Consider the following 23,405-nt stretch of genomic DNA (forward strand, 5'->3'; position numbering starts at 1 on the left):
GTGAAATAATGGAGTGGTGTGTTCTGTGAGAAACAGATTTCACAGGTTCAGGAAACCAGCAACAGGTCATTGTTTTGTTTTGTTTTGTTTTTTTTGTTTGTTTTTTTTTGCTACAATCTTTCTTTTATTAAGGAGAAAATCTGTAGCTAATATTGATTTATCTGCATCAGAGAAGAGTAACACTTCATCCCTTCCCAGCTACATCACTTTTGCACCTCTGTACACGGGAGAAGATAACATTATCGAAAACATAATAGGAGTCTCCATGGCTAAGTACAGCTACAACATACTGTGTTAATCAGTGTGAACTAACTAAGAGTAACAATGGCAGTGTATGTGAAAATTGTGTCTACACAGTAATCATTAATACATTTGAAATGCCCCGCACACAGTAAGTGTTGTTACTATTAGCTTCAAATATAAGAAATGTCTATATAATAGAATAATTTCAACACAAAGAAAACTGCAAAGGTCTTCATTTAGCTGCAGGTCAATGTAGAATATGCAGGTACAGAATAGTTGGGTACCAGGAGCCTGCCAATGAATCTAAAAAATTAAACCAAAAGTAACTAAAATTTTATTTGGGTTTGCAGTCTTTTGATTTTCTCAAACCTGAACACTAAACACTTATTTAGGTTTGGACATTTAGACAACTTACAAAAAAATCAATCAGTGAAACAGCACTGATGAAAGCACAGTAGGTCAGTTACCATTTAAGATAGATTTCATCTCAAGGGCCAGTTTGTGCCAGAGTTTGTGCCTCACATGTCCCTGCACAATTGGCATCTCATTTATATAGCAAGTTAATGTTTTTCAGCAGTATCACATGTGCCAACAGCAGCAGCAGCGAGAACTACTAAAGCACAGGGGTTCAACACAGGTTGTATGTCTGTGTTTCTGTTTCTCAAAAAAAGGTAAAGAAAAGAGAGTGCGTGTGTTTTTGTGTTCAAGCGTTATCATTCATGAGCACCATGTTCCACTTGGCAGATGGCTGTGCCAACCTTGGGACCTGGTGTGTGTGGGCATGTGTATGTGTGAGTGTGTGTGCTGTCTTGGGGGCACAAGGGCAGCAGCTACTTGGTGTAGATTGCCAAGCCTCTCGTTCTCTCATGTTCCCTTCTTCTCTAAGTCCTCCAACACACACACACATACACACACACACACACACACACACACACACACACACTCCTGCTGCTATACCTTGCCCAGTCACGACATTTATTGCATACACAATTTAATATACTTTTAAAAAATACAGTATAGTGGTTAAAACTATTTTGGAAAGATACCGTAGTACTTGCAATGATAGCGTTTTTATTTACATATCCTCACTGTGGGCTTTTCCACTGCAGGTCCACAGTGTTATTAGAAAATCAGATAATTAAATGACATTACTGTCTGAGTTACAGTTACAGAGCAAACGCTGTACAACATTTTAACTATAGAAACTAATTACTAATTAAAATTTTACAACAAATTAGAGAACAGTGCTTCACGTAAATACTTGATAAACTAATCAGACAAATGTTTAATTAGTTTTAACAACAAATTATGGAATGTAATTTCAAGCAAGCTCTTCATTAACTAATTTGACCCAAAGTATACTAATTAAATTCTCACAGCAAATTACTGGATGTTATCAGAAGCTAATTAAGTAAACTCTTAAAAAAATAAAAAATACACATTTCATATTACATTTGACCTCCAATTGTCTGGTGAAGGTATATTTTCAGCTACCATCTGCTAATTGTGTCCTACTCCCACAGTCATGGGTTTGAATGTGACTCAGAAACAGCAGCTCACCCTCCCCTAATCTGTCTTTTGTGCATTCTCTGAAAAAGAAAACTACCCTGAAAGTAATCCTTAAACAGACATAAAAAGGACTCTGGAGCAATAATAATATCAGATAAATATAAGCATTAAAAAGTGGGAAACACTCAGAAGACAATGACTGCCAATATTAGAACAGCAATGACAACAGACGCTTGGTGAGCTGATCCCGTGGGGAAGATCTTGTACAGTTAGGTATGCTATTCTGTTTTATAGTGTAATTAGTAGTTACAAGCCTTTTAGTCATGTTTATTGACAAGGCAATTGTAATTTTTACACATTAATAGAAAAATAATACCTTTAAATAGTGCAACCTTCTCAATTTCAGGTTTATTTGGATGACACAATAAAGCTCCAGTAGCTTACACATGAAACATTTTAAATAGCTTTTGATCCAGGGGAACACTTCATCTTTTGTGAGTCTTTTTATATAAAGATATTGCAGCTCTGAGAGACATACCTCAGTGTAAGTACTTCAGCTGCACTTTTTGCTGCACTTCATTGAGCCACTGAGAGCCTGTTGGGTCTTATTATCTGATGTTTGTCATGGTAATTTTCTGTAATTTCAAGTTGTTGTTTTTTTTTAAATTATGTTTTCATTATTTGTTTGTAATATTTACTTTTTAAAGATATCTCTAATAAATAAAAAGACAAGCAAAGTATAGTCTTTTTCAATTTATGATACATGATGATAAATGGATGCAATATAATACATGAATACATGAAGTCAGTACATGACGTTTTGATTTTGTGATAAAGCTGTAAGAGCTAATTGTTGTATTTTCACTCTGCTGTGGCCTTTTGGCTAATCCAACCTACGAGAAGAAAAAAAGTGCAATATGCAACGATAACAAGTCCTCAGCCAGTGCTAATCTAAATGTTGTTAACACTGGCACTTTGAAAGACTAAAGTTGTCATAATTGGTATTCTTAAAGAAGCAAAGGGAGAGGTGGTCCAGTAAAGTTCTTTCACAGCCAATTTCAAGAGATCCGACATTTACTCCTAGTCTTTTACTTGTACTCATTTATTTTCCACAGCATCAAAATAAAGCTTCAGAGTTCACAGAGACCTTGGATGGGTTCAATCTGCCATCCACAAGAAACAGAAGTCAATTTTTGAACGCAGAAAACAAAAACAAGTCAACCCCCTTGACGAGATGAACATAGTAGATGACTGTGATACAGACGGATGAAACTCTGTGCACAACTATCACTCATTTCTTCCTATCTCCTCATAGAGATTAAAGAGTGCCACTGCTCTGAGATTTGTGCATCATAATTCATGAATTATTTCTAATATTTTCATATTGATACATGTAAAGAATATTTTTGTAAGTGAATTCATCATGCAGTACCTCGTTTTAAAACTTTTAGACTTCACTTGTATACTGTAGTGGAAATTTGTTTTTACGGCACAGACATGATTGGGTTAGTGTTAAGCAGTTAGCATCTTATCTGCTATTGCGAGTATCTTGTCTGTCCGAAGTAAAATGTTAAAAGTAAATTTGTTGGTCAAAAACAAACATCCATGGAAAACCAGAAGCCTATTTTTAAAGACAAGGGTCCAATAATTAATCCAGCTCATGCATGTTAAAATCTAAGTAACAATAACAGAAATGTAAGCAGCTGATTTCCATAGTTTACACATGTTGGCAGCTGTATCCAACAAAATAAAGGAGAATTTAGGAGATTACGAAATTTTACTCTGGCTTTTTTGGGATTTACGTACATTGGCATTTCTCTTCTGTCCTTTCCCCTGCACCTTTTAATCACTGTACTGTCTCTAGTTCTTGACATTGTTCACACTTGTCAGCTTGATGTTTATTTTGATTCAGTGTACTATTTAGCCCTGTGATGGACTGGTGACCTGTTCAGGGTGTACCCCTGCCTTTCACCCAAAGAGAGCTGGGATAGGCTCCAGCAGATTCCTGGGACCCTCTGGGTATAGATGATGAATGAATGGATTATGCTGTGTACCGTTCTACCGTTGCTCTCTCCTCCTTTCTGTTTTTTTTTCTTTCAAAGGGGAATGACAAATGTAATGACCAATAATGTTTTTGGATTGCAGACATTTATATATGTCCAGGAGCAACACAAACCAGTTTGCAGCCTTTTACAGTCTGGAATGTGTAGCGTAGCAAACAACCATAACATATACAGTGTACCCCCACGAAATCGCGTTCAGAGTTCGCGGCCTCAGTTTTTTGCTAATAATTGTTTGCACAAACCCCCACAATATCGCAGAAGCTGCATATATCCTCTACAATTTTTTATGGCTTTTTTCATGGCAATATATCATTTTTAATGTGCTTTAATGCTAAATTATTAAGAACTATTATTAAGAAATGTATTTACTAATAATGTATTAAGCCAAAATTTGACGTTTTTCACAATTTGTGGGTGCTCTAGGTACATAACCTCAAACAAACTTTTGACCTTTAATACATACATTACAGACATGCTTACAGTTTGAAAGGTGTGAAATTTACATTTCACATCTCATATAGGAGCCAAATTGTGTTTAAAAAAGTGATATGTTATTCTCATTTTGACCACTGAGCAGCGCTGTGAACATTAAAGAGATTTTGTTGTATATTGGTAGCCTTCCTACTGCTGTAGGTGTTTGACCTGGAAGGGCAAAAGCTTTTTGACCGCAACAGCGCGAAGGTGATGGATGTATGTAAGACTTTAATGTTTGGACATTATGCACGCTGGTGTCTTGTAGAGCTAATAAACTGTGTATGGTGATGCAACAGAATAATGGTCTTCTCATTCCTTATGAAGGAAGTAAACAAAAGAACAGAAAGAAAGTGAGACAACCTAATTACTCCGGGACCAAACAACTCAGTAGCTCAAAGTATTACGTTTAGCTCCTACAATGACTCTCCTACTGTCTTCGACATACAGTCAGGTCCATAAATATTGGGACATCGACACAATTCTAACATTTTTGGCTCTATACGCCACCACAATGGATTTCAAATGAAATGAACAAGATGTGCTTTAACTGCAGACTGTCAGCTTTTATTTGAGGGTATTTACATCCAAATCAGGTGAACGGTGTAAGAATTACAACAGTTTGCATATGTGCCTCCCACTTGTTGAGGGACCAAAAGTAATGGGACAATTGGCTTCTCAGCTGTTCCATGGCCAGGTGTGTGTTATTCCCTCATTATCCCAATTACAATGAGCAGGTAAAAGGTCCAGAGTTCATTTCAAATGTGCTATTTGCATTTGGACTCTGTTGCTGTCAACTGTCAAGATGAGATCCAAAGAGCTGTCACTATCAGTGAAGCAAGCCATCATTAGGCTGAAAAAACAAAACAAACCCATCAGAGAGATAGCAAAAACATTAGGCGTGGCCAAAACAACTGTTCTTAACATTCTTAAAAAGAAGGAACACACCGATGAGCTCAGCAACACCAAAAGACCCGGAAGACCACGGAAAACAACTGTGGTGGATGACCGAAGAATTCTTTCCCTGGTGAAGAAAACACCCTTCACAACAGTTGGCCAGATCAAGAACACGCTCCAGGAGGTAGGTGTATGTGCGTCAAAGTCAACAATCAAGAGAAGACTTCACCAGAGTGAAGGGTTCACCACAAGATGTAAACCATTGGTGAAGAGAAGAGTATGGAGAAGGAAAGGAACTGCTCATGATCCTAAGCATACCACCTCATCAGTGAAGCATGGTGGTGGTAGTGTCATGGTGTGGGCATGTATGGCTGCCAGTGGAACTGGTTCTCTTGTATTTATTGATGATGTGACTGCTGACAAAAGCAGCACGATGAGTTCTGAAGTGTTTCGGGCAATATTATCTGCTCATATTCAGCCAAATGCTTCAGAACTCATTGGATGGCGCTTCACAGTGCAGATGGACAATGACCCAAAGCATACTGCAAAAGCAACCACAGAGTTTTTCAAGGGAAAGAAGTGGACTGTTACGCAATGGCCAAGTCAATCACCTGACCTGAATCCGATTGAGCATGCATTTCACTTGCTGAAGACAAAACTGAAGGGAAAATGCCCCAAGAACAAGCAGGAACTGAAGACGGTTGCAGTAGAGGCCTGGCAGAGCATCACCAGGGATGAAACCCAGCGTCTGGTGATGTCTATGCGTTCCAGACTTCAGGCTGTAATTGACTGCAAAGGATTTGCAACCAAGTATTAAAAAGTGAAAGTTTGATTTATGATTTTTATTCTGTCCCATTACTTTTGGTCCCTCAACAAGTGGGAGGCACATATGCAAACTGTTGTAATTCCTACACCATTCACCTGATTTGGATGTAAATACCCTCAAATAAAAGCTGACAGTCTGCAGTTAAAGCACATCTTGTTCATTTCATTTGAAATCCATTGTGGTGGTGTACAGAGCCAAAAATGTTAGAATTGTGTCGATGTCCCAATATTTATGGACCTGACTGTATAAAAAAAAAAAAAAAAAAAACCCATCTTTTTCTGTGTTTAAAACCATCTCGATATTCGGGTGTTCACTTTATTTAAGTTTTAACAGTTGACCAAAAACCCAATATTAATACCTGCAATATCATATACTTTAAAGCATGAGAGAGCTCTCTCTCTCTCTGTACCTTCTGCAGGTGTCCCTGGTCCTGGAGCTGTTTATCGCTGATGTGCAGTTACTGGCCCCACCAACTTGCAGTGTCTATTTGTTGTTTATTGTTGCTGTTCTTTTCTCTCTGCTCTATCCACTCACCCCAACCGGTCGAGGCAGATGGCCGCCCAAACTGAGCCCGGTTCTGCTGGAGGTTTTTTTTCTTCCGTTAAAGGGAGTTTTTTCCTCTCCACTGTCGCCAAGTGCTTGCTCATAAGGGAATTGTTGGGTTTTTAGTTTTAGTTTTTGTAAAGTGCATTGAGATGATTTGTATTGTGATTTGGCGCTATACAAACAAAATTGAATTGAATTGAATTGAAATGAAGATAAAGGTATTTGTAAAGTGTGATAATATAATTGGATTATCTGCTGAACAATTAGTTTGGAGGCTCTGTCCCCTTAATTGAGATTCCTAAAGATGCCTGCAACTGAGGCTTTTTATAATCGCTTCCATGACTTTGACAGCATTGTTTCACTTATTTTACATGTAGTGTTTGTATCAATATCTTGTGAAAGATTCTAAAGTCTATAAAAGCTTAAAATACTATAATAAAAGATGTGTGAAAGGGAACTGTCAGCAGTAAGTGATGATAATGTGAGTCAAATTATCTGTAAGAATGAGAATCATTCACCTCACGTTGAGGTATGACAAATGATGAATTTAGTGCTGGATTTTCCACTAATCGGATATTCATTCCTTGCGTAGATGCATGGTTTTTAATTTTGGTACTTGGATTTTTTTACCCTCAATGTAGGATATTAATAAAGGCAGACTGCAAATTGCATTTTGCCAGCTCACTCTTGTAACATACAGTACAGACCAAAAGTTTGGACACACCTTCTCATTCAAAGAGTTTTCTTTATTTTCATGACTATGAAAACTGTAGATTCACACTGAAGGCATCAAAACTATGAATTAACACAAAGCTCATCAAGAGAATGCCAAGAGTGTGCAAAGCAGTAATCAAAGCAAAAGGTGGCTACTTTGAAGAAGCTAGAATATGACATATTTTCAGTTGTTTCACACTTTTTTGTTATGTATATAATTCCAGATGTGTTAATTCATAGTTTTGATGCCTTCAGTGTGAATCTACAGTTTTCATAGTCATGAAAATAAAGAAAACTCTTGGAATGAGAAGGTGTGTCCAAACTTTTGGTCTGTACTGTACTTTGTGCTATGAAAATGTGGAAATATGTATAATCTCAGCATGGACACCTGACAACGACTACAGTGAACATCAAAATTTTAAAGTGAAGGTATAATGCCAGCTGTGTGGGAACACTTTAAAATGAATGATGAGATAAAAGCGAAGTGCATAATATTGATGAGACTGTTGCCATGCTATTGAATATGCGTTATCAGTGTACATCTCTCCCATATGTATATGTCTAAAGGATCCTATTACACCTGAAGCGAAAAAGTCAGCATATAATGTGATTAGCAACATTGGCACTGACATAAACGTAGTGCAGATTCCATCCACCCATCATCTATACTCCCTTATTGAGCCTATCCCAGCTCTCTTTGGGTGAAAGGCAAGGATACACTCTGGACAGGTCACCAGTCCATCACAGGGCCACATAGAGACAAACAACCTCACACACTCACTCCTATGGACAATTTAGAGTCACCAATCAACCTGACATACATGTGGACTGTAGGAGGAAACTGGAGTACCTGGAGAAAACCCATGCAAGCACAGGGAGAAAATGGAAACTCCACACAGAAAAGCCCCGGCTGGGTTTCAAACTAGGAACCTTCTTGCCGTGAGGCAATAATGCTAACCACTAAACCACCGTGCTGCCCAGTTGAGAAGATTGTTATGATCAATAAATGTGTACAGTGGTACACTCTGACCAATGGTGGTTGTAGACAGTGTTAATTTTGACAGCAGATTTTAATTTTTAGTTTTAGTCAGTCATTTGACTAAAATGCAATTCTAGTTTTAGTCGACTAAATAGCATAAGATTTTAGTCGACTAAATCTACTGTAGATTTAGTTGACTAAAATATATTGGGTTTAATTTAAGTGTAATTTAGTAAAACTATTGTAATATGCAAAATATTCTAAATTAAAATTAAATAACAAAACAAGTTTCATTAAATATATATGGAATATGGCCTTTCCATAAAAGACCAAAAATTAGATATGCATTGTTTATAACCTGCATATGACATTCTTCGTTCTTTAAAGCAAAAGAGCAACTCTGTATTTAGCAGTAATGCCATTGCATCAAACGTGAAACTGACCCATATATCTTCTTTTTGTTTTCTCCCAGCTGTTGCCATTTCATTATAGTTTAAGTCAGACAGAAACCCAGTGTAGGCTATGCAAGATGATGTCGTGTACTCGCGCATCCTACAGTGGGTACGGAAAGTATTCAGACCCCTTTAAATTTTTCACTCTTTGTGTCATTGCAGCCATTTGCCAAAATCAAAAAAGTTCATGTTATTTCTCATTAATGTTCACTCAGCACCCCATCTTGACAGAAAAAAAGCAGGAAATGTAGAAATTTTTGCAAATTTATTAAAAAAGAAAAACTGAAATATCACATGGTCATAAGTATTCAGACCCTGTACTCAGTATTGAGTAGAAGCACCCTTTTGAGCTAGTACAGCCATGAGTCTTCTTGGGAATGATGCAACAAGTTTTTCACACCTGGATTTGGGGATCCTCTGCCATTCTTCCTTGCAGATCCGCTCCAGTTCTGTCAGGTTGGATGGTGAACGTTGGTGGACAGCCATTTTCTGGTCTCTCCAGAGATGCTCAATTGGGTTTAGGTCAGGGCTCTGGCTGGGCCAGTCCAGAACGGTCACAGAGTTGTTCCGAAGCCACTCCTTTGCTATTTTAGCTGTGTGCTTAGGGTCATTGTCCTGTTGAAAGGTGAACCTTCGGCCCAGTCTGAGGTCCTGAGCACTCTGGAAGAGGTTTTCTTCCACGATATCTCTGTACTTGGCCGAATTCATCCTTCCTTCAATTGCAACCAGTCGTCCTGTCCCTGCAGCTGAAAAACATCCCCACAACATGATGCACCCACCACCATGTTTCACTGTAGGGATTGTATTGGGCAGAAGATGAGCAGTGCCTGGTTTTCTCCACACATACCGCTTAGAATTAATGCCAAAAAGTTCAATCTTGGTCTCATCAGACCAGAGAATCTTATTTCTCATGGTCTGGGAGTCCTTCATGTATTTTTTGGCAAACTCTATGCGGGCTTTCATGTGTCTTGCACTGTGGAGAGGTTTCCATCGGGCCACTCTGCCATAAAGCCCCGACTGGTGGAGGGCTGCAGTGATAGTTGACTTTGTGGAACTTTCTCCCATCTCCCTACTGCATCTCTGCAGCTCAGCCACAGTGATCTTTGGGTTCTTCTTTACCTCTCTCACCAAGGCTCTTCTCCCATGATTGCTCAGTTTGACTAGACGGCCAGGTCTAGGAAGAGTTCTGGTCGTCCCAAACTTTTTCCATTTGAGGATTATGGAGGCCACTGTGCTCTTAGGAACCTTGAGTGCTGCAGAAATTCTTTTGTAACCTTGGCCAGATCTGTGCCTTGCCACAATTCTGTCTCTGAGCTCCTTGGGCAGTTCCTTCGACCTCATGATTCTCATTTGCTCTGACATGCACTGTGAGCTGTAAGGTCTTATATAGACAGGTGTGTGCCTTTCCTAATCGAGTCCAATCAGTTTAATTAAACACAGCTGGACTCCAATGAAGGAGCAGAACCATCTCAAGGAGGATCAGAAGAAATGGACAGCATGTGAGTTAAATATGAGTGTCACTGCAAAGGGTCTGAATACTTATGACCATGTGATATTTCAGTTTTCCTTTTTTAATAAATTTGCAAAAATTTCTACACTTCTGGTTTTTTCTGTCAAGATGGGGTGCTGAGTGTACATTAATGAGAAATAAAATGAACTTTTTTGATTTTGGCAAATGGCTGCAATGACACAAAGAGTGAAACATTTAAAGGGGTCTGAATACTTTCCGTACCCACTGTACATCACTAGGTGGATCAGTTACTTTTCAAATGTGCGTGTGTCTAAGAAGATTAATTCTGATTGGATCTTTTCTAAAAATGTCCCTCACTCACATTTTCGTCTCGTTTTTATTAGTCAACGAAAATGTCAATATATTTTTATTTAGTTTTCGTCGTCATCACTTAATTTTTATTTAGTTAACGTCTCGTTTTCGTCAGTGACAACTTGTCGTTGACGAAAATTCTAACGAAAATACTTCGTCAACGAAATTAACACTGGTTGTAGACAGCTTCAACGCAAGTCATAATCTTTTAAAAGTAGTTTTAATGCCTAAACCATGTAATAGCAAGTCATTTGAGCAGCTAAACTCTAACCAAGAGATTTTAAAGCCTAAATAAAACCAAACAGTTTTAATTGCTAAACATAACTAAGATAGATGATATATTGGCCAAGTGAAAAATGAATATATTGTTTCATACTTAAGTTATACTTTTAGCATATAAAGTATTATGTTTCACATATTATTGGGTACTTTACAAGAAATTATGATTAGTGGGCTCATTTTCAGACAAAATATCAAAAATATACTTTATGTACTTTTTGCAAATTTTAAACATCATTGTGTTGTATTTCATATATACTAAAAATGAGTTCAGAGAATATTTCACGTACATTTACTTTGGCTCAAGGTGTATTAGTAATACACTAAGTTTAATGTCTATATAATTTTTACATTTGCAACAAATATGCGTGAAATGTTTCAAGTATATTTTAGCAGTAGTGTAGTATTTTGTTAAGTGAAAGTACCAGTAATATGTCAAATATGTTTTTAATGTACTAAAGCAGATTTATAGTGAAGCTTCCAGTGTATTAAGTGTAACTTAAGTGTTTTTATTTTAAAATGCTTTTTGAAATTTAACATTTAAAAAGTATAGTCAGTATATCTTTAGAAAATATACAGAAATATTTCTTTTAGTGACATTGTACAGTTAAGAAACATACAATGAAATTATGAGTGCTTCTTTTGTGAGGTGCTAATATGAATTGCCAGCATCTGTATTCATACACACACACACACATTATTTACATCAGCAGCATTTTATCAGAACATGATAAAAAATAAATTGCCCAGATGAGATAAAATACTGTAAAATTAAGGTAAAATTGCAGTCCAGATAAAATAATGCACATTCCAATTTAAGATCCATTCAAGGCATGTGTTGCTGCGGGGAAAAGCTACACTTTAGTCCGTTAGTCCAGATTTCAATTATCTATAGCACCTCCCAGAGGGCAGGAGGTTGAACAGATGGTGTTCTGGATGGGTACAGTCACTGATGACAGCTAAGGCCTTGGGGGGAGGTCTGTTTTTTGCTTAACTCATCAATAATAAGTTATTTTGGGTTTTTTGTGTTTAGGGTGAGATTGTTAGTTTAGCACCACTTCACCAGTTCCTCAAGCTCCTATCTGTACGCAAACTCACCTCCCTCCAATATCAGCCCAACAACTGTTGTGTCATGTGCAAATTTTATGATAAGGTTTGTTGTATAGACAAGTGTACAGTCATAGGTGTATAATGAGTACAATATCAGGCTCAGCACACAGCCTTATGGGGAGCCAGTGCTGAGAGTGGTGGTAGAGGAGAGATGAGGACCAAATTTTACAGTCCGCGGGCGATTAGTTAGAAAGTCCTTTATCCAGTTGCACAGATGAATGGAGAGGTCGAGACCACAGTTTGCTGATCAGTATGTTTGAGATGTTTGTGTTAAATGCAGAACTATACTCAATAAAAAGCATTCTCACATAGTTCCGACTGTGTTCCAGATGGTTCAGTGCCGAGGGGAGGGCTATTGTCATTGAGGGCTATGTCAATTCATGACATGAGTTGCAGAAGTGTTTTGAGCGATCTACCCAAGTGGTGCTGAAAAGCAGAGAAAACGAGTGAGAAACTAAACAGTCAAAGAAGAGCAGGAGTAATACAAGGGTAATACATTGCTGTGTAAGGTTGAAGAAGTTGAAGTGAAAAGAAGTTGAAGGCATGACTAAAAAAGCCCTGAATGTGGAGGGCCCCATACTGGACTTTCTTATTCATCCAGGGCTTCTGACTGGTGAAAACCCTGATATATTTGTTTACAGTCACAGTATCAATACACTGTGTTATGTGGCATAGTACAGTCTGCATATAAATTTCCAAGTCCTTATGCTGAAATAATTCCCAGATGGTGCTCTAAAAGCAGTCCTGCAGTTCTGAGATGGCCCTCCCAGGCCATATTTTGATGGTCTTGGTAACAGCTTTGGCAGATCTTCTGAGGGGCCTAAATGTGGTAGGCATGCTCTATGTCACAGTACACACAATGCAGTGTGTTATTACCCCTGGTGGCACACAAAATACAGTTTGTAAGCATGCTTGATTCAAATCTCCAGCAATAATGTGAGCTTCTTCTGGATGAGCTTGTTGTTTGTTGACAGTTTTGTATAAAGAGTTGTTAAAGCTGTACTAGTGTTAGCATCAGGAGGAATATACACAGCCGTAATTATCACTCCTGTCAGCTCCTGGGGTCCACACATAACTGACAGAGCCTCTAAATCAGGGGAAGGGTAACTGTACACAATCCAACTGTTATTGCACCAGTCCTCATGTATATACAGTGGGTACGGAAAGTATTCAGACCCCTTTAAATTTTTCACTCTTTGTGTCATTGCAGCCATTTGCCAAAATCAAAAAAGTTCATGTTATTTCTCATTAATGTTCACTCAGCACCCCATCTTGACAGAAAAAAAGCAGGAAATGTAGAAATTTTTGCAAATTTATTAAAAAAGAAAAACTGAAATATCACATGGTCATAAGTATTCAGACCCTGTACTCAGTATTGAGTAGAAGCACCCTTTTGAGCTAGTACAGCCATGAGTCTTCTTGGGAATGATGCAACAAGTTTTTCACACCTGGATTTGGGGATCCTCTGCCATTCTTCCTTGCAGATCCGCTCCAGTTCTGTCAGGTTGGATGGTGAACGTTGGTGGACAGCCATTTTCTGGTCTCTCCAGAGATGCTCAATTGGGTTTAGGTCAGGGCTCTGGCTGGGCCAGTCCAGAACGGTCACAGAGTTGTTCCGAAGCCACTCCTTTGCTATTTTAGCTGTGTGCTTAGGGTCATTGTCCTGTTGAAAGGTGAACCTTCGGCCCAGTCTGAGGTCCTGAGCACTCTGGAAGAGGTTTTCTTCCACGATATCTCTGTACTTGGCCGAATTCATCCTTCCTTCAATTGCAACCAGTCGTCCTGTCCCTGCAGCTGAAAAACATCCCCACAACATGATGCACCCACCACCATGTTTCACTGTAGGGATTGTATTGGGCAGAAGATGAGCAGTGCCTGGTTTTCTCCACACATACCGCTTAGAATTAATGCCAAAAAGTTCAATCTTGGTCTCATCAGACCAGAGAATCTTATTTCTCATGGTCTGGGAGTCCTTCATGTATTTTTTGGCAAACTCTATGCGGGCTTTCATGTGTCTTGCACTGTGGAGAGGTTTCCATCGGGCCACTCTGCCATAAAGCCCCAACTGGTGGAGGGCTGCAGTGATAGTTGACTTTGTGGAACTTTCTCCCATCTCCCTACTGCATCTCTGGAGCTCAGCCACAGTGATCTTTGGGTTCTTCTTTACCTCTCTCACCAAGGCTCTTCTCCCATGATTGCTCAGTTTGACTAGACGGCCAGGTCTAGGAAGAGTTCTGGTCGTCCCAAACTTTTTCCATTTGAGGATTATGGAGGCCACTGTGCTCTTAGGAACCTTGAGTGCTGCAGAAATTCTTTTGTAACCTTGGCCAGATCTGTGCCTTGCCACAATTCTGTCTCTGAGCTCCTTGGGCAGTTCCTTCGACCTCATGATTCTCATTTGCTCTGACATGCACTGTGAGCTGTAAGGTCTTATATAGACAGGTGTGTGCCTTTCCTAATCGAGTCCAATCAGTTTAATTAAACACAGCTGGACTCCAATGAAGGAGCAGAACCATCTCAAGGAGGATCAGAAGAAATGGACAGCATGTGAGTTAAATATGAGTGTCACTGCAAAGGGTCTGAATACTTATGACCATGTGATATTTCAGTTTTCCTTTTTTAATAAATTTGCAAAAATTTCTACACTTCTGGTTTTTTCTGTCAAGATGGGGTGCTGAGTGTACATTAATGAGAAATAAAATGAACTTTTTTGATTTTGGCAAATGGCTGCAATGACACAAAGAGTGAAACATTTAAAGGGGTCTGAATACTTTCCGTACCCACTGTAGACACAGAGTCCTCCTCCTCTTCACTTACTGATGTTTGTGCCTCAATCCAGGCTGTGGTTAGCATGGTCTGTGTGGTTGTTTCCTTAGTTTAGCCTGTAGACCCACCCGGCATCCCTGCTTTTGCTTCCTCTCTCTACGCCCCCTGCTTCACCTCACTTCATCTCTTGAGAGGTCCTTGGATATACCGCACATCCTTTGATAGTCGGTTGTGATCAATTCTTCATTGTAATCCAACGTTTACCAGATCTTGGTGACTCTTTGTACCCATATCGTAACAGTACTGAAACATCCCTGCAGTACAACACCACTAGAGAGCGAAAGCCGCTACACAGACACACACCACCATTTAACCATTTATCAAAAAGAGATCATTTCAGATTTGCCCACCATCTTTGGCACCTAGCACTGAACTGTTGCTCACTTACTTTACATAAATATCAAAGTTTAAAAACGTGTGAAGCATCTAGAGAAAAGAAGGTAAAATGCAGAAAATCCAAATGTTGTTATACAAAAACTAGAGAAAACAAAGGAAAGAGCAGAGAAGAATCAGGACCTCAGCTCCCAGTTAGCCCAGTGTAACCACTAGTTATGTCTTACAAGACTCTTCTTTCATTCTTTTCTCTCTGCTCTATCCACTCACCCCAACCAGTTGAGGCAGACGGCCGCCCAAACTGAGCCCGGTTCTGCTGGAGGTTTTTTCTTCCGTTAAAGGGAGTTTTTCCTCTCCACTGTCGCCAAGTGCTTGCTCATAAGGGAATTGTTGGGTTTTTAGTTTTAGTTTTTGTAAAGTGCCTTGAGATGATTTGTATTGTGATTTGGCGCTATACAAACAAAATTGAATTGAATTGAATTGAATACATAAGAGATCGGCTGAAGGAAGCTAGGTTGTATTCATTTATTTTCTTCAGAAATTCGAATACACTAATTAGACTTTTATTTCCACTTTGCCCCTGGAGTGATAGTGATGATTTGTATGATTTTCATTCGTTTTTGAACATCATCCAGTCCTTAAATTTTACATATACATATTTTACATGAAGTGGTTTTACTTACCCAACAGCCAAACTTGCTTGTCCAAATGGATGTAGGGATTACATTGCCCATTAAGAAATTAAAAAACAGATATTTGGACAAACAAACTCTGATTTGAAGTTTTGTTTTAAACCTCCTGGATCCTTAATCATTTTTACAACAACATATAAGTTGTTTCTGTTTTTCTTTGTCTTGCTGACAACACACACAACAACTCATAAACACTGCCTCCAAAGTAAGGGCAATGGACAGTGTGTGAGGAAAAGCGGGTATAGAAGATGGATGGATGGATGGATGGATGGACAGTGTGTGACACACGTCAGAACACCTGCACCCATTATTTTCTATGAAGCTGACACATTCACGGCAAAGTGACACACGTCATTGCTACTATTGTCTTATTATTTGTCAACATGCAACAAAATCAACCGGGCTGAAGTACTGAAAAACTCACATATTTTAGTATCCCAGCAATGGGCTCATGCTCCTGTTTTATGGGCATCACGTGATGTGCCAGATGACACAGAAAACAGATGCAGAGTGCCTATAAATGAAAATGCAGTAGAGACTTTTAGGATAGTGTTTTATCACATGACTATTTTGGTAGAAATATTTGTGTGGCAAATGTCCTGGGACCGTGACACACACACACACACACACACACACACACATCTGGTCCATATAGATAGATAGATAGATGCAGTACATGCATAGATATATACATAGATATACAATGGGGCTATTTGTAATATATTATCTATATATATATAGTTATATATATATATATATATATATATATATATATATATTATAATATATTTCTCATCTAAGACTTCAGAACCATGGACAGTGACTGGTTTAACCAGCTTCTTCACACCTGCTGACAGAGCTCCCATTTTCCAGCCCTGAGGGAAAATTGCACTACAATAATAGGATAAAATGGATTTTCTTCCAGATTGAAGACTTCCTTCAGTGTTATCTGCTGTTAGTTTTAGAATATTTGTTTGTGAATCCTTGTCAGCTTGGAATAACACACAGCTTCCTTTCACAGCCTCTGAGTTACTGATGATGTTGGTGTGAAGTATCGTCAAGTAGAGCTGGCTTGGCAAGCTGAGGCCAATCGCAAAACGAGGATGGAAATTTCAGTAGTGTCATGAATGATTTTGGGTGTATTGAGTTCGCACGTGTGACTGAACTGATTGAGAGCCTGAGAGGTTGATGGGCAGATTGAATATTGGACTGTGAGACTGAATATTGAACACACCAACTATAAATTGATTCTGTCACTACTTTTCCCTGCAGATCCCATCTTCTCTTCTTGCTTATTGCCAGACTCAGTTTTCTGTGGTCTAGAAGCGGTATGACTGCATTTGTGAACACTTCAAACTAAATTAGTTTATATTTAAAGGCTGCGCAAAATCAACTTAAAAATCCAGTGCCATTTAGTTATAATAACAACTATGATAATACTAATCAGTGTCTTCACCAGATGTGAACTTTTAAGATTCACAACTCACAGCTGGAATCTTATATTTCCATGCTGACGATATGTGTAATCAGTTCCATAATTAACTATTTAAATGATTCAACCAATCACCATCAGTGTCAATTAACATTCAAAGTGAATCTCCCCCAGGTTCCACTGTCATGATTAGCCAGCTACATGATGGGCGATTACACTATGGCGTATGCAACATTCAATGCAAGCCCTATTACAATCATACAAAGCCTTCAGATCTCTGAACAAGACAATGAAACAAGGAACTGGATGGGAGGAGGGAGTGAAGGCAACAAAGAAGAGAAGAGATTAAAGGGTGTGTCTTCGAGAAAAGGAGGAAGGGGAGACCTACAGTTTTGGAATTGTGCAAATTGAACAAAGGCACCCAGAGCTTCAAGACTGTAGTCACGCTCTTTTTTCCTTTACAGGGAAAATCCACTGTCAAACTGGAGCCATATCAGTGGCAAGTGACAGACTTTTAACTCCAATCTGAATGATTTTCATGGTTTCTGCTGAAGGTGTGTGTTGTCTTTTATACCTGCAATGCACTATATAATTTTTAGGAAAATAGGTCCATTTGAAAGTAACGCTGTCTCTGTTTCATCTTCCAGTGGCAGTGTTCTGCTTCTTCTAATCCTGAACAGTCCATTTTAACATTTATTAGCACAGAGCTATATCAAGGTAGCTTCACAGAGCTTGTTGGTAGGAGACACTGGTTAAGAGCAGAAGCAAAACGTGCTGCACTGACTCCATTACAAAGGTTTAAGGGTTCAGTATACTGTGTTGTCCAGCCACGTCTCAAGGCAGAGGCATGGTTTAACTTTTCTGAATGGCCATATTTAATGGCACTGCTGTCATATTGTCCTCCAGCTGCATCATCCTTCTTTCACAATCTCTCTTTAAGAAATCTGTTTTGTGCCAAGCTTTTGTAGTCACAACACAATGGACTGCTCAATTGGGGCTAATGACAGACACTTTCAGTCTCTTCTCAAAGACTCTTATGCTGTGGCACTTGTTTGCACCTACAGAAAGTGACAGAGGTGGTTTAGTGAAGAGCATAAAAAGAAAGCTTCAGAAAAGAGTTCAAATCTCTACACACAAAGTTAAAAAGATAAATTAAACAACTTGTTGAATGCAGCTACCCCATTCCCAACACTAAAAACCTGAGGTGGGAGGGCATTTGAGATCCTATTAGAAATTTTGAAAAATATGGCATCTGAAACATTCTACAACCCTTAATTTGAAACTGTCCTATCACAGGTTTATCTCAGGTTGTAAATAAGTCACATGAATTCCTAAGCTGATCATTTTTGGGCAAAGATTCAACATAAAGCCCTTCAGACTTAATAACAAATATTGTGGTTTATTACTGCCTTCCAAAACAACCCATTCAAGCATTCTCTCATCATGTGCCTCAATTAACAGAACAGTTGTTCAGTGCCTTTGAACATGCAGACAGATACAATTAGCAATATAACCACACAAATAGCACACATACCTACATGGCAGGTATGTTCATTGAACAGTAGAGCCACAGACAGAGAAGGAAGTGTGCTTTTCACTCAATCTGTCTGAACATTCTCCTGTCATGGTGATGAAGTGCTCAGTCAGTAATGTTAGGTTAGGCTGAGAAGGCTAACCTTGTTGACAAGGTAGATGAATCCTGAATCCTGTTGCCTGAAAATTGCTCAGTGACTACAAATCTTTATCAAGAAGACACAGCTGACAAAATGTGGCTGAAGTTGAGCGTCAGCGTTAGCAGTTAGCCACTCCATGTTGGTAAAATTTCCATCATGAACAGCCCACCTTCCTTTTAGGCTCCAGGAGAAAATGCTAAATGAATGATCCGTTAACAAAGTTCAGTGAAAATTTTTTACTAATTTAGAGACAAACAAATGACCATAATTTTCTATTCTCTGAGAAAAAGCTACCAAAATAATGCAGCAGCTGCATAGAAAATCTGGAAAAGTATATCTTCATATCATCTAATTCTCCATAAACATAGTCTCCTGAGCAAGTAATCAGTGCTGTTTAATCAGGTTCCATCCCTTTCTGTGTTTCATTCCTGTAATAAAGCATATTTCTTTGTGTGAACCCAATTTCCCGTCAGAGCCCATTGACAGCAGCAGCGTGATGGAGTGGTGGCAGGGGGAGGGTTACATGTGTAGACACCCTGAGCTTGTTGTTAAGCCCTGAGCAGCTCCACTCCAGCAGTGGGGGGTTAAGTATCTTGCTCCAGGGCCCTTCCATGGTGGCTGCTGAGGGACAGCAGTGAGTCACTTTCTCTGCTCACATTCTCCCTGCTGGAATAGGGATTCAAAACAGCAACATGGTTGCCAAGTTGCGGTGTTTCCCCTATAATACATAGCTGAGCTGGAGAGGCTGAGTGTTGCATGTACTATACCTCCTACAATCCTTCTATTTCAACAGCCCAAAATATACAGTATATTAACACAATATTGATCCAGTAAAATCATTATATTTTTAGCCTTCTGTTCATGCAGGACTCTTTTACGATAGTGGATGGACTTTCTTAATGTCACATTATATCTTTTATGCATACCAAAGCCAGAAATGACCAGAAAAGCATTTGGACACATGCTTTGCACTTGCAAAATACTGCATGGACTGCTCTGAAACACACCAAACTACATCCAGCACTGTATCTACCCAGCATGTAAACATTTTAATCAAACATGCTTGATGTCTGCATTATTTTCATGTTAAACCGCTTGAAGGCCTTTGTAAAAACTTTAGTTCATCCTGAAAGAATATCCTGAACCTGTAGATTTACTCCCCATCACATTCACACATGCACTGTGGCTCAGCATGTGGAGTGGGTCGCTCACTAATGTCAGAATTGGGTTTAAATAGCCTAATGAGAGGTGAAACAAGGCTGTTCTAAATTTTCAATTAGCCCCCCACCCCCACCCATTTGAGATTAGGTGGAACCAATAAATATAAGAATCAGATATTACCTTTGAACATGAAACACTTCTTTTAAAAAAAATGATGTCCACACATGGGGATACTTGGTCTGAGTTTCCTCAGAACACAATCAAGACACCATCGTGTAACAACGAGCAAATCTCTTTTATTTCCAGCCTGAACACTGTTTTCAACATTTTCATTGTCACTGTTGCATATATAATATTTCAACTTCAATTCAATTCAATTCAATTTTATTTGTATAGTGCCAAATCACAATACAAATCATCTCGAGGCACTTTACAAAAACTAAAACTAAAAACCCAACAATTCCCTTACGAGCAAGCACTTGGCGACAGTGGAGAGGAAAAACTCCCTTTAATGGAAGAAAAAACCTCGAGCAGAACCGGGCTCATTTTGGGCAGCCATCTGCCTCGACCGGTTGGGGTCTTCTGAACATGGATATGGAAAAACAAAACACACAGCATATCCACAGACCTTGACAATGTGCTTATGTTTTGTTATTGCTTTTGTTTTTGCTTTTATTCTAACGCTCCAAAACCACTACTCCAAACTACGTGTGTCAATAGTTTATAGCTTTAAAAACTGCTCTTCTGTGTGGTCCCACAAAACTGGATTTCTGTTAATATTTGAGTTTAAAAAATAATAATATTATGATGAACTTTCCTTAAATTGCTCTTTACCAATAACTGTGAAGGGCCAAAACGTACACTGATATATTTGCAATCTAAAATTGAAAAGACTTGAACAAGCTGGAACCAAAGACTCTTTGTTTAAAAAAATGAACTGATTTATTGATTGATTATTGATGTCAGCTCTCTGACTCTTGACAAAAGAAACATTAGTCACATGTGTCTGGCTGTTATTGGATGTGCCAGATGAGTAACACATGACTACAAACGTATGTCCCAGAGATCTGCCAGGATCATTGTACACTCCTATAATAAATAGGTCCATGTGTGTGAAGGGTGAACTCAGCTGAACAATCAGATTCAGTACTGACATAAAAGAAACACACAAGTGCCAAACTTCTGTGTTACGTTGCGGTTCATTCACATTGTTCAGTTTTCCCACCCTAACACCGCTCAGCCACATAACACGGTGCGGGCTCGCTTTCAAATCAAACATTCCCTAATGTGACAGCGGACAGTAGAAGCCGGTGTTGTGCTGCAGGTGTGTGCAGGATCCGTGTGCGGCAACAACGGCGGCTTTTCTGTGACAAAGACCAGACGGTCGCTGGCTGTCCGTCCACCTCTTGAACGCGCTGTTTCAAACCTGGGGACAGCCTCCAAGCGGCGGTGCCATGTCCGCTCATCCTTCTCCCAAAGCCTCCACATGCACTAAAACACATTACAATCAGACTTACCATGGCTGCTCGAGCTCCCAGTCTCTGAAAAAGTCCAAATCAAACAGATCCATTTCCGATCCGGCTGCTGTTGGTGTTGGGGCTTAAAATCCAAAGCTGGTGCGACGTGGTTCTACATAGGCTACTGATACTGAGTGTGTGTGCGTGTGTGTCAGAGAGAGAGAGAGTAGACACAAGCTGCTGCCGCTGCCAGGAAGCTGCTACGTGGTCGAGGCAAGCTGACAGTCAGCAGAGGTGGAGGGAGAGAGAGCACACACACGCACACATACACACATTGAAGAAGGCTGTTCAGAGAAGTCACAGATATTCTCTGCCAAATAAGTTTCCTACATAAGGACTAGAGTCATCTTACAAAACAATAAACGTGTTGTCAGAAAAAACAAAGAGTGAAACAGTGACTTGGCAACAGCTGGAAAATGAGTCAAATGCCTTTAAAACAAGCAGCAGATGACATGTTATCAGATCAGGATTCATTCTGACAGGAATCCACACATCACAGTCAATGAAAAACACACGTATGATGGGACTTTTCTTTGCTAGAGATTATTTCTATTGTCATGAGTCAGAACCTTGAGAATCTCCACAAGCCATAAAAGGGAATATTTTTCTATTCATAGTCTGTGAAATGGAAAATTCAATTAGAGACATGGTTTTCTGAGCCAAAGTAATGCCAGGGATGTTTTAGCGATGCACTAGTCACTGAGTCATGATGAGTCTTTGTTGGGCTACAGGTTGTGCATGAACACATGGTGCACCATAAAGGGCTGCAACCAGGATTTGACAAATAATAATAAATGTCGGATGTAAAATCCTTGTCCACATTGAAACCTGAGGAACGGACCTCCTGAGCCTATTGTTTGTGGATGCCAATCTGAATGTAAAAGGTTGTGTATATCACAAAGGTCTGCAACACAAGCAATATTTTACATAATTTTTACATTCAGTGCATGTGTTGAAATCACAATGTAAGACTTCAATTATAAAAAAAATGGTACACACACTGGGATTAAGGGGAAAACTTTAGTGGACACCATTTCTACCCTAAAAAACCTTCATCACACATCTGGGCAAGAACATCTGATAATGGATTTTTGAGGTTAATTCTGATGTTTGAGATTGTCAAAATCCAATAACATACTGGCCAGAGTTGAAAAGGACCCTTTAAATTTGCTCATACAGTACATATCAACAGTAAATGGGCTTGGAATGATCTGATCTGTCCAGGGTGTACCCTACAATGTCAACCAGTGCTGAACTTTTTTCCACCATATTTCAGACTATGTCTAAATGAGTATTCTGGATGGTGTTTTGTCTTCATCTTTAGGTCTGTACTGTCACAGTTCGCCTGTTAAATCTAACCTACATGACAGTGTTTGCTTTTTTTTAATCATGTGCACCAGACACTCTTTAGAATTTGAATTTGAGCCTGAAAAATTAAGATCCAGCAAATCTGAAATTTTAGTTTATTCCAGGTGAAGACCCAGTAACTGTTCAGTGTCGTGAGGTTCATGTGGTTATTCTCCGCCTTTTACTAGGACTGAATCTACTTTCCTGTACCTGGCCAGGAGGGGTACACTTCTGCTCTGGGTCCTCCAATTCAAACCACCTGGACACCAATTAGTGACAGCTCCAGATCCATCTTTTAACTAGTGGTCACATTACACATGGTGCCCAAAACTCTCTCATCAGCTCACTAGTGCAAATTTATCTTGTGCAACTTCCTTGGAGAGGCTTCTGTAGAGTAGTTCCTAAACACTTTGCACTGTACAGTTCACAGACTGTAGTCCTTTGCATCTTTATCCGACCACTTGACCTTTGGTTCAGATCATCCACCTTACCAGCTCTTTAATGACACCATTC

The 23,405-nt window shown here is 39.2% G+C and overlaps 1 protein-coding gene across 1 annotated transcript in view; it reads right to left on the reverse strand.

Moving 5' to 3' along the window:
- The window catches only part of aff2 (AF4/FMR2 family, member 2), a 226,209-nt gene extending 204,519 nt beyond the window's left edge, over positions 1-21,690 (reverse strand). Inside the window, exon 1 of the mRNA XM_026330408.1 lies at positions 21,546-21,690. Within this exon, the coding sequence (XP_026186193.1) occupies positions 21,546-21,598 (53 nt within the window). The 5' untranslated portion in view covers positions 21,599-21,690. The remainder of the gene's footprint in view (positions 1-21,545) is intronic.
- Between the last annotated feature and the right edge of the window lie 1,715 nt (positions 21,691-23,405).

This window comes from Mastacembelus armatus, chromosome 10 (assembly GCF_900324485.2).
Source record: "Mastacembelus armatus chromosome 10, fMasArm1.2, whole genome shotgun sequence".
Lineage (NCBI taxonomy): Eukaryota > Metazoa > Chordata > Actinopteri > Synbranchiformes > Mastacembelidae > Mastacembelus > Mastacembelus armatus.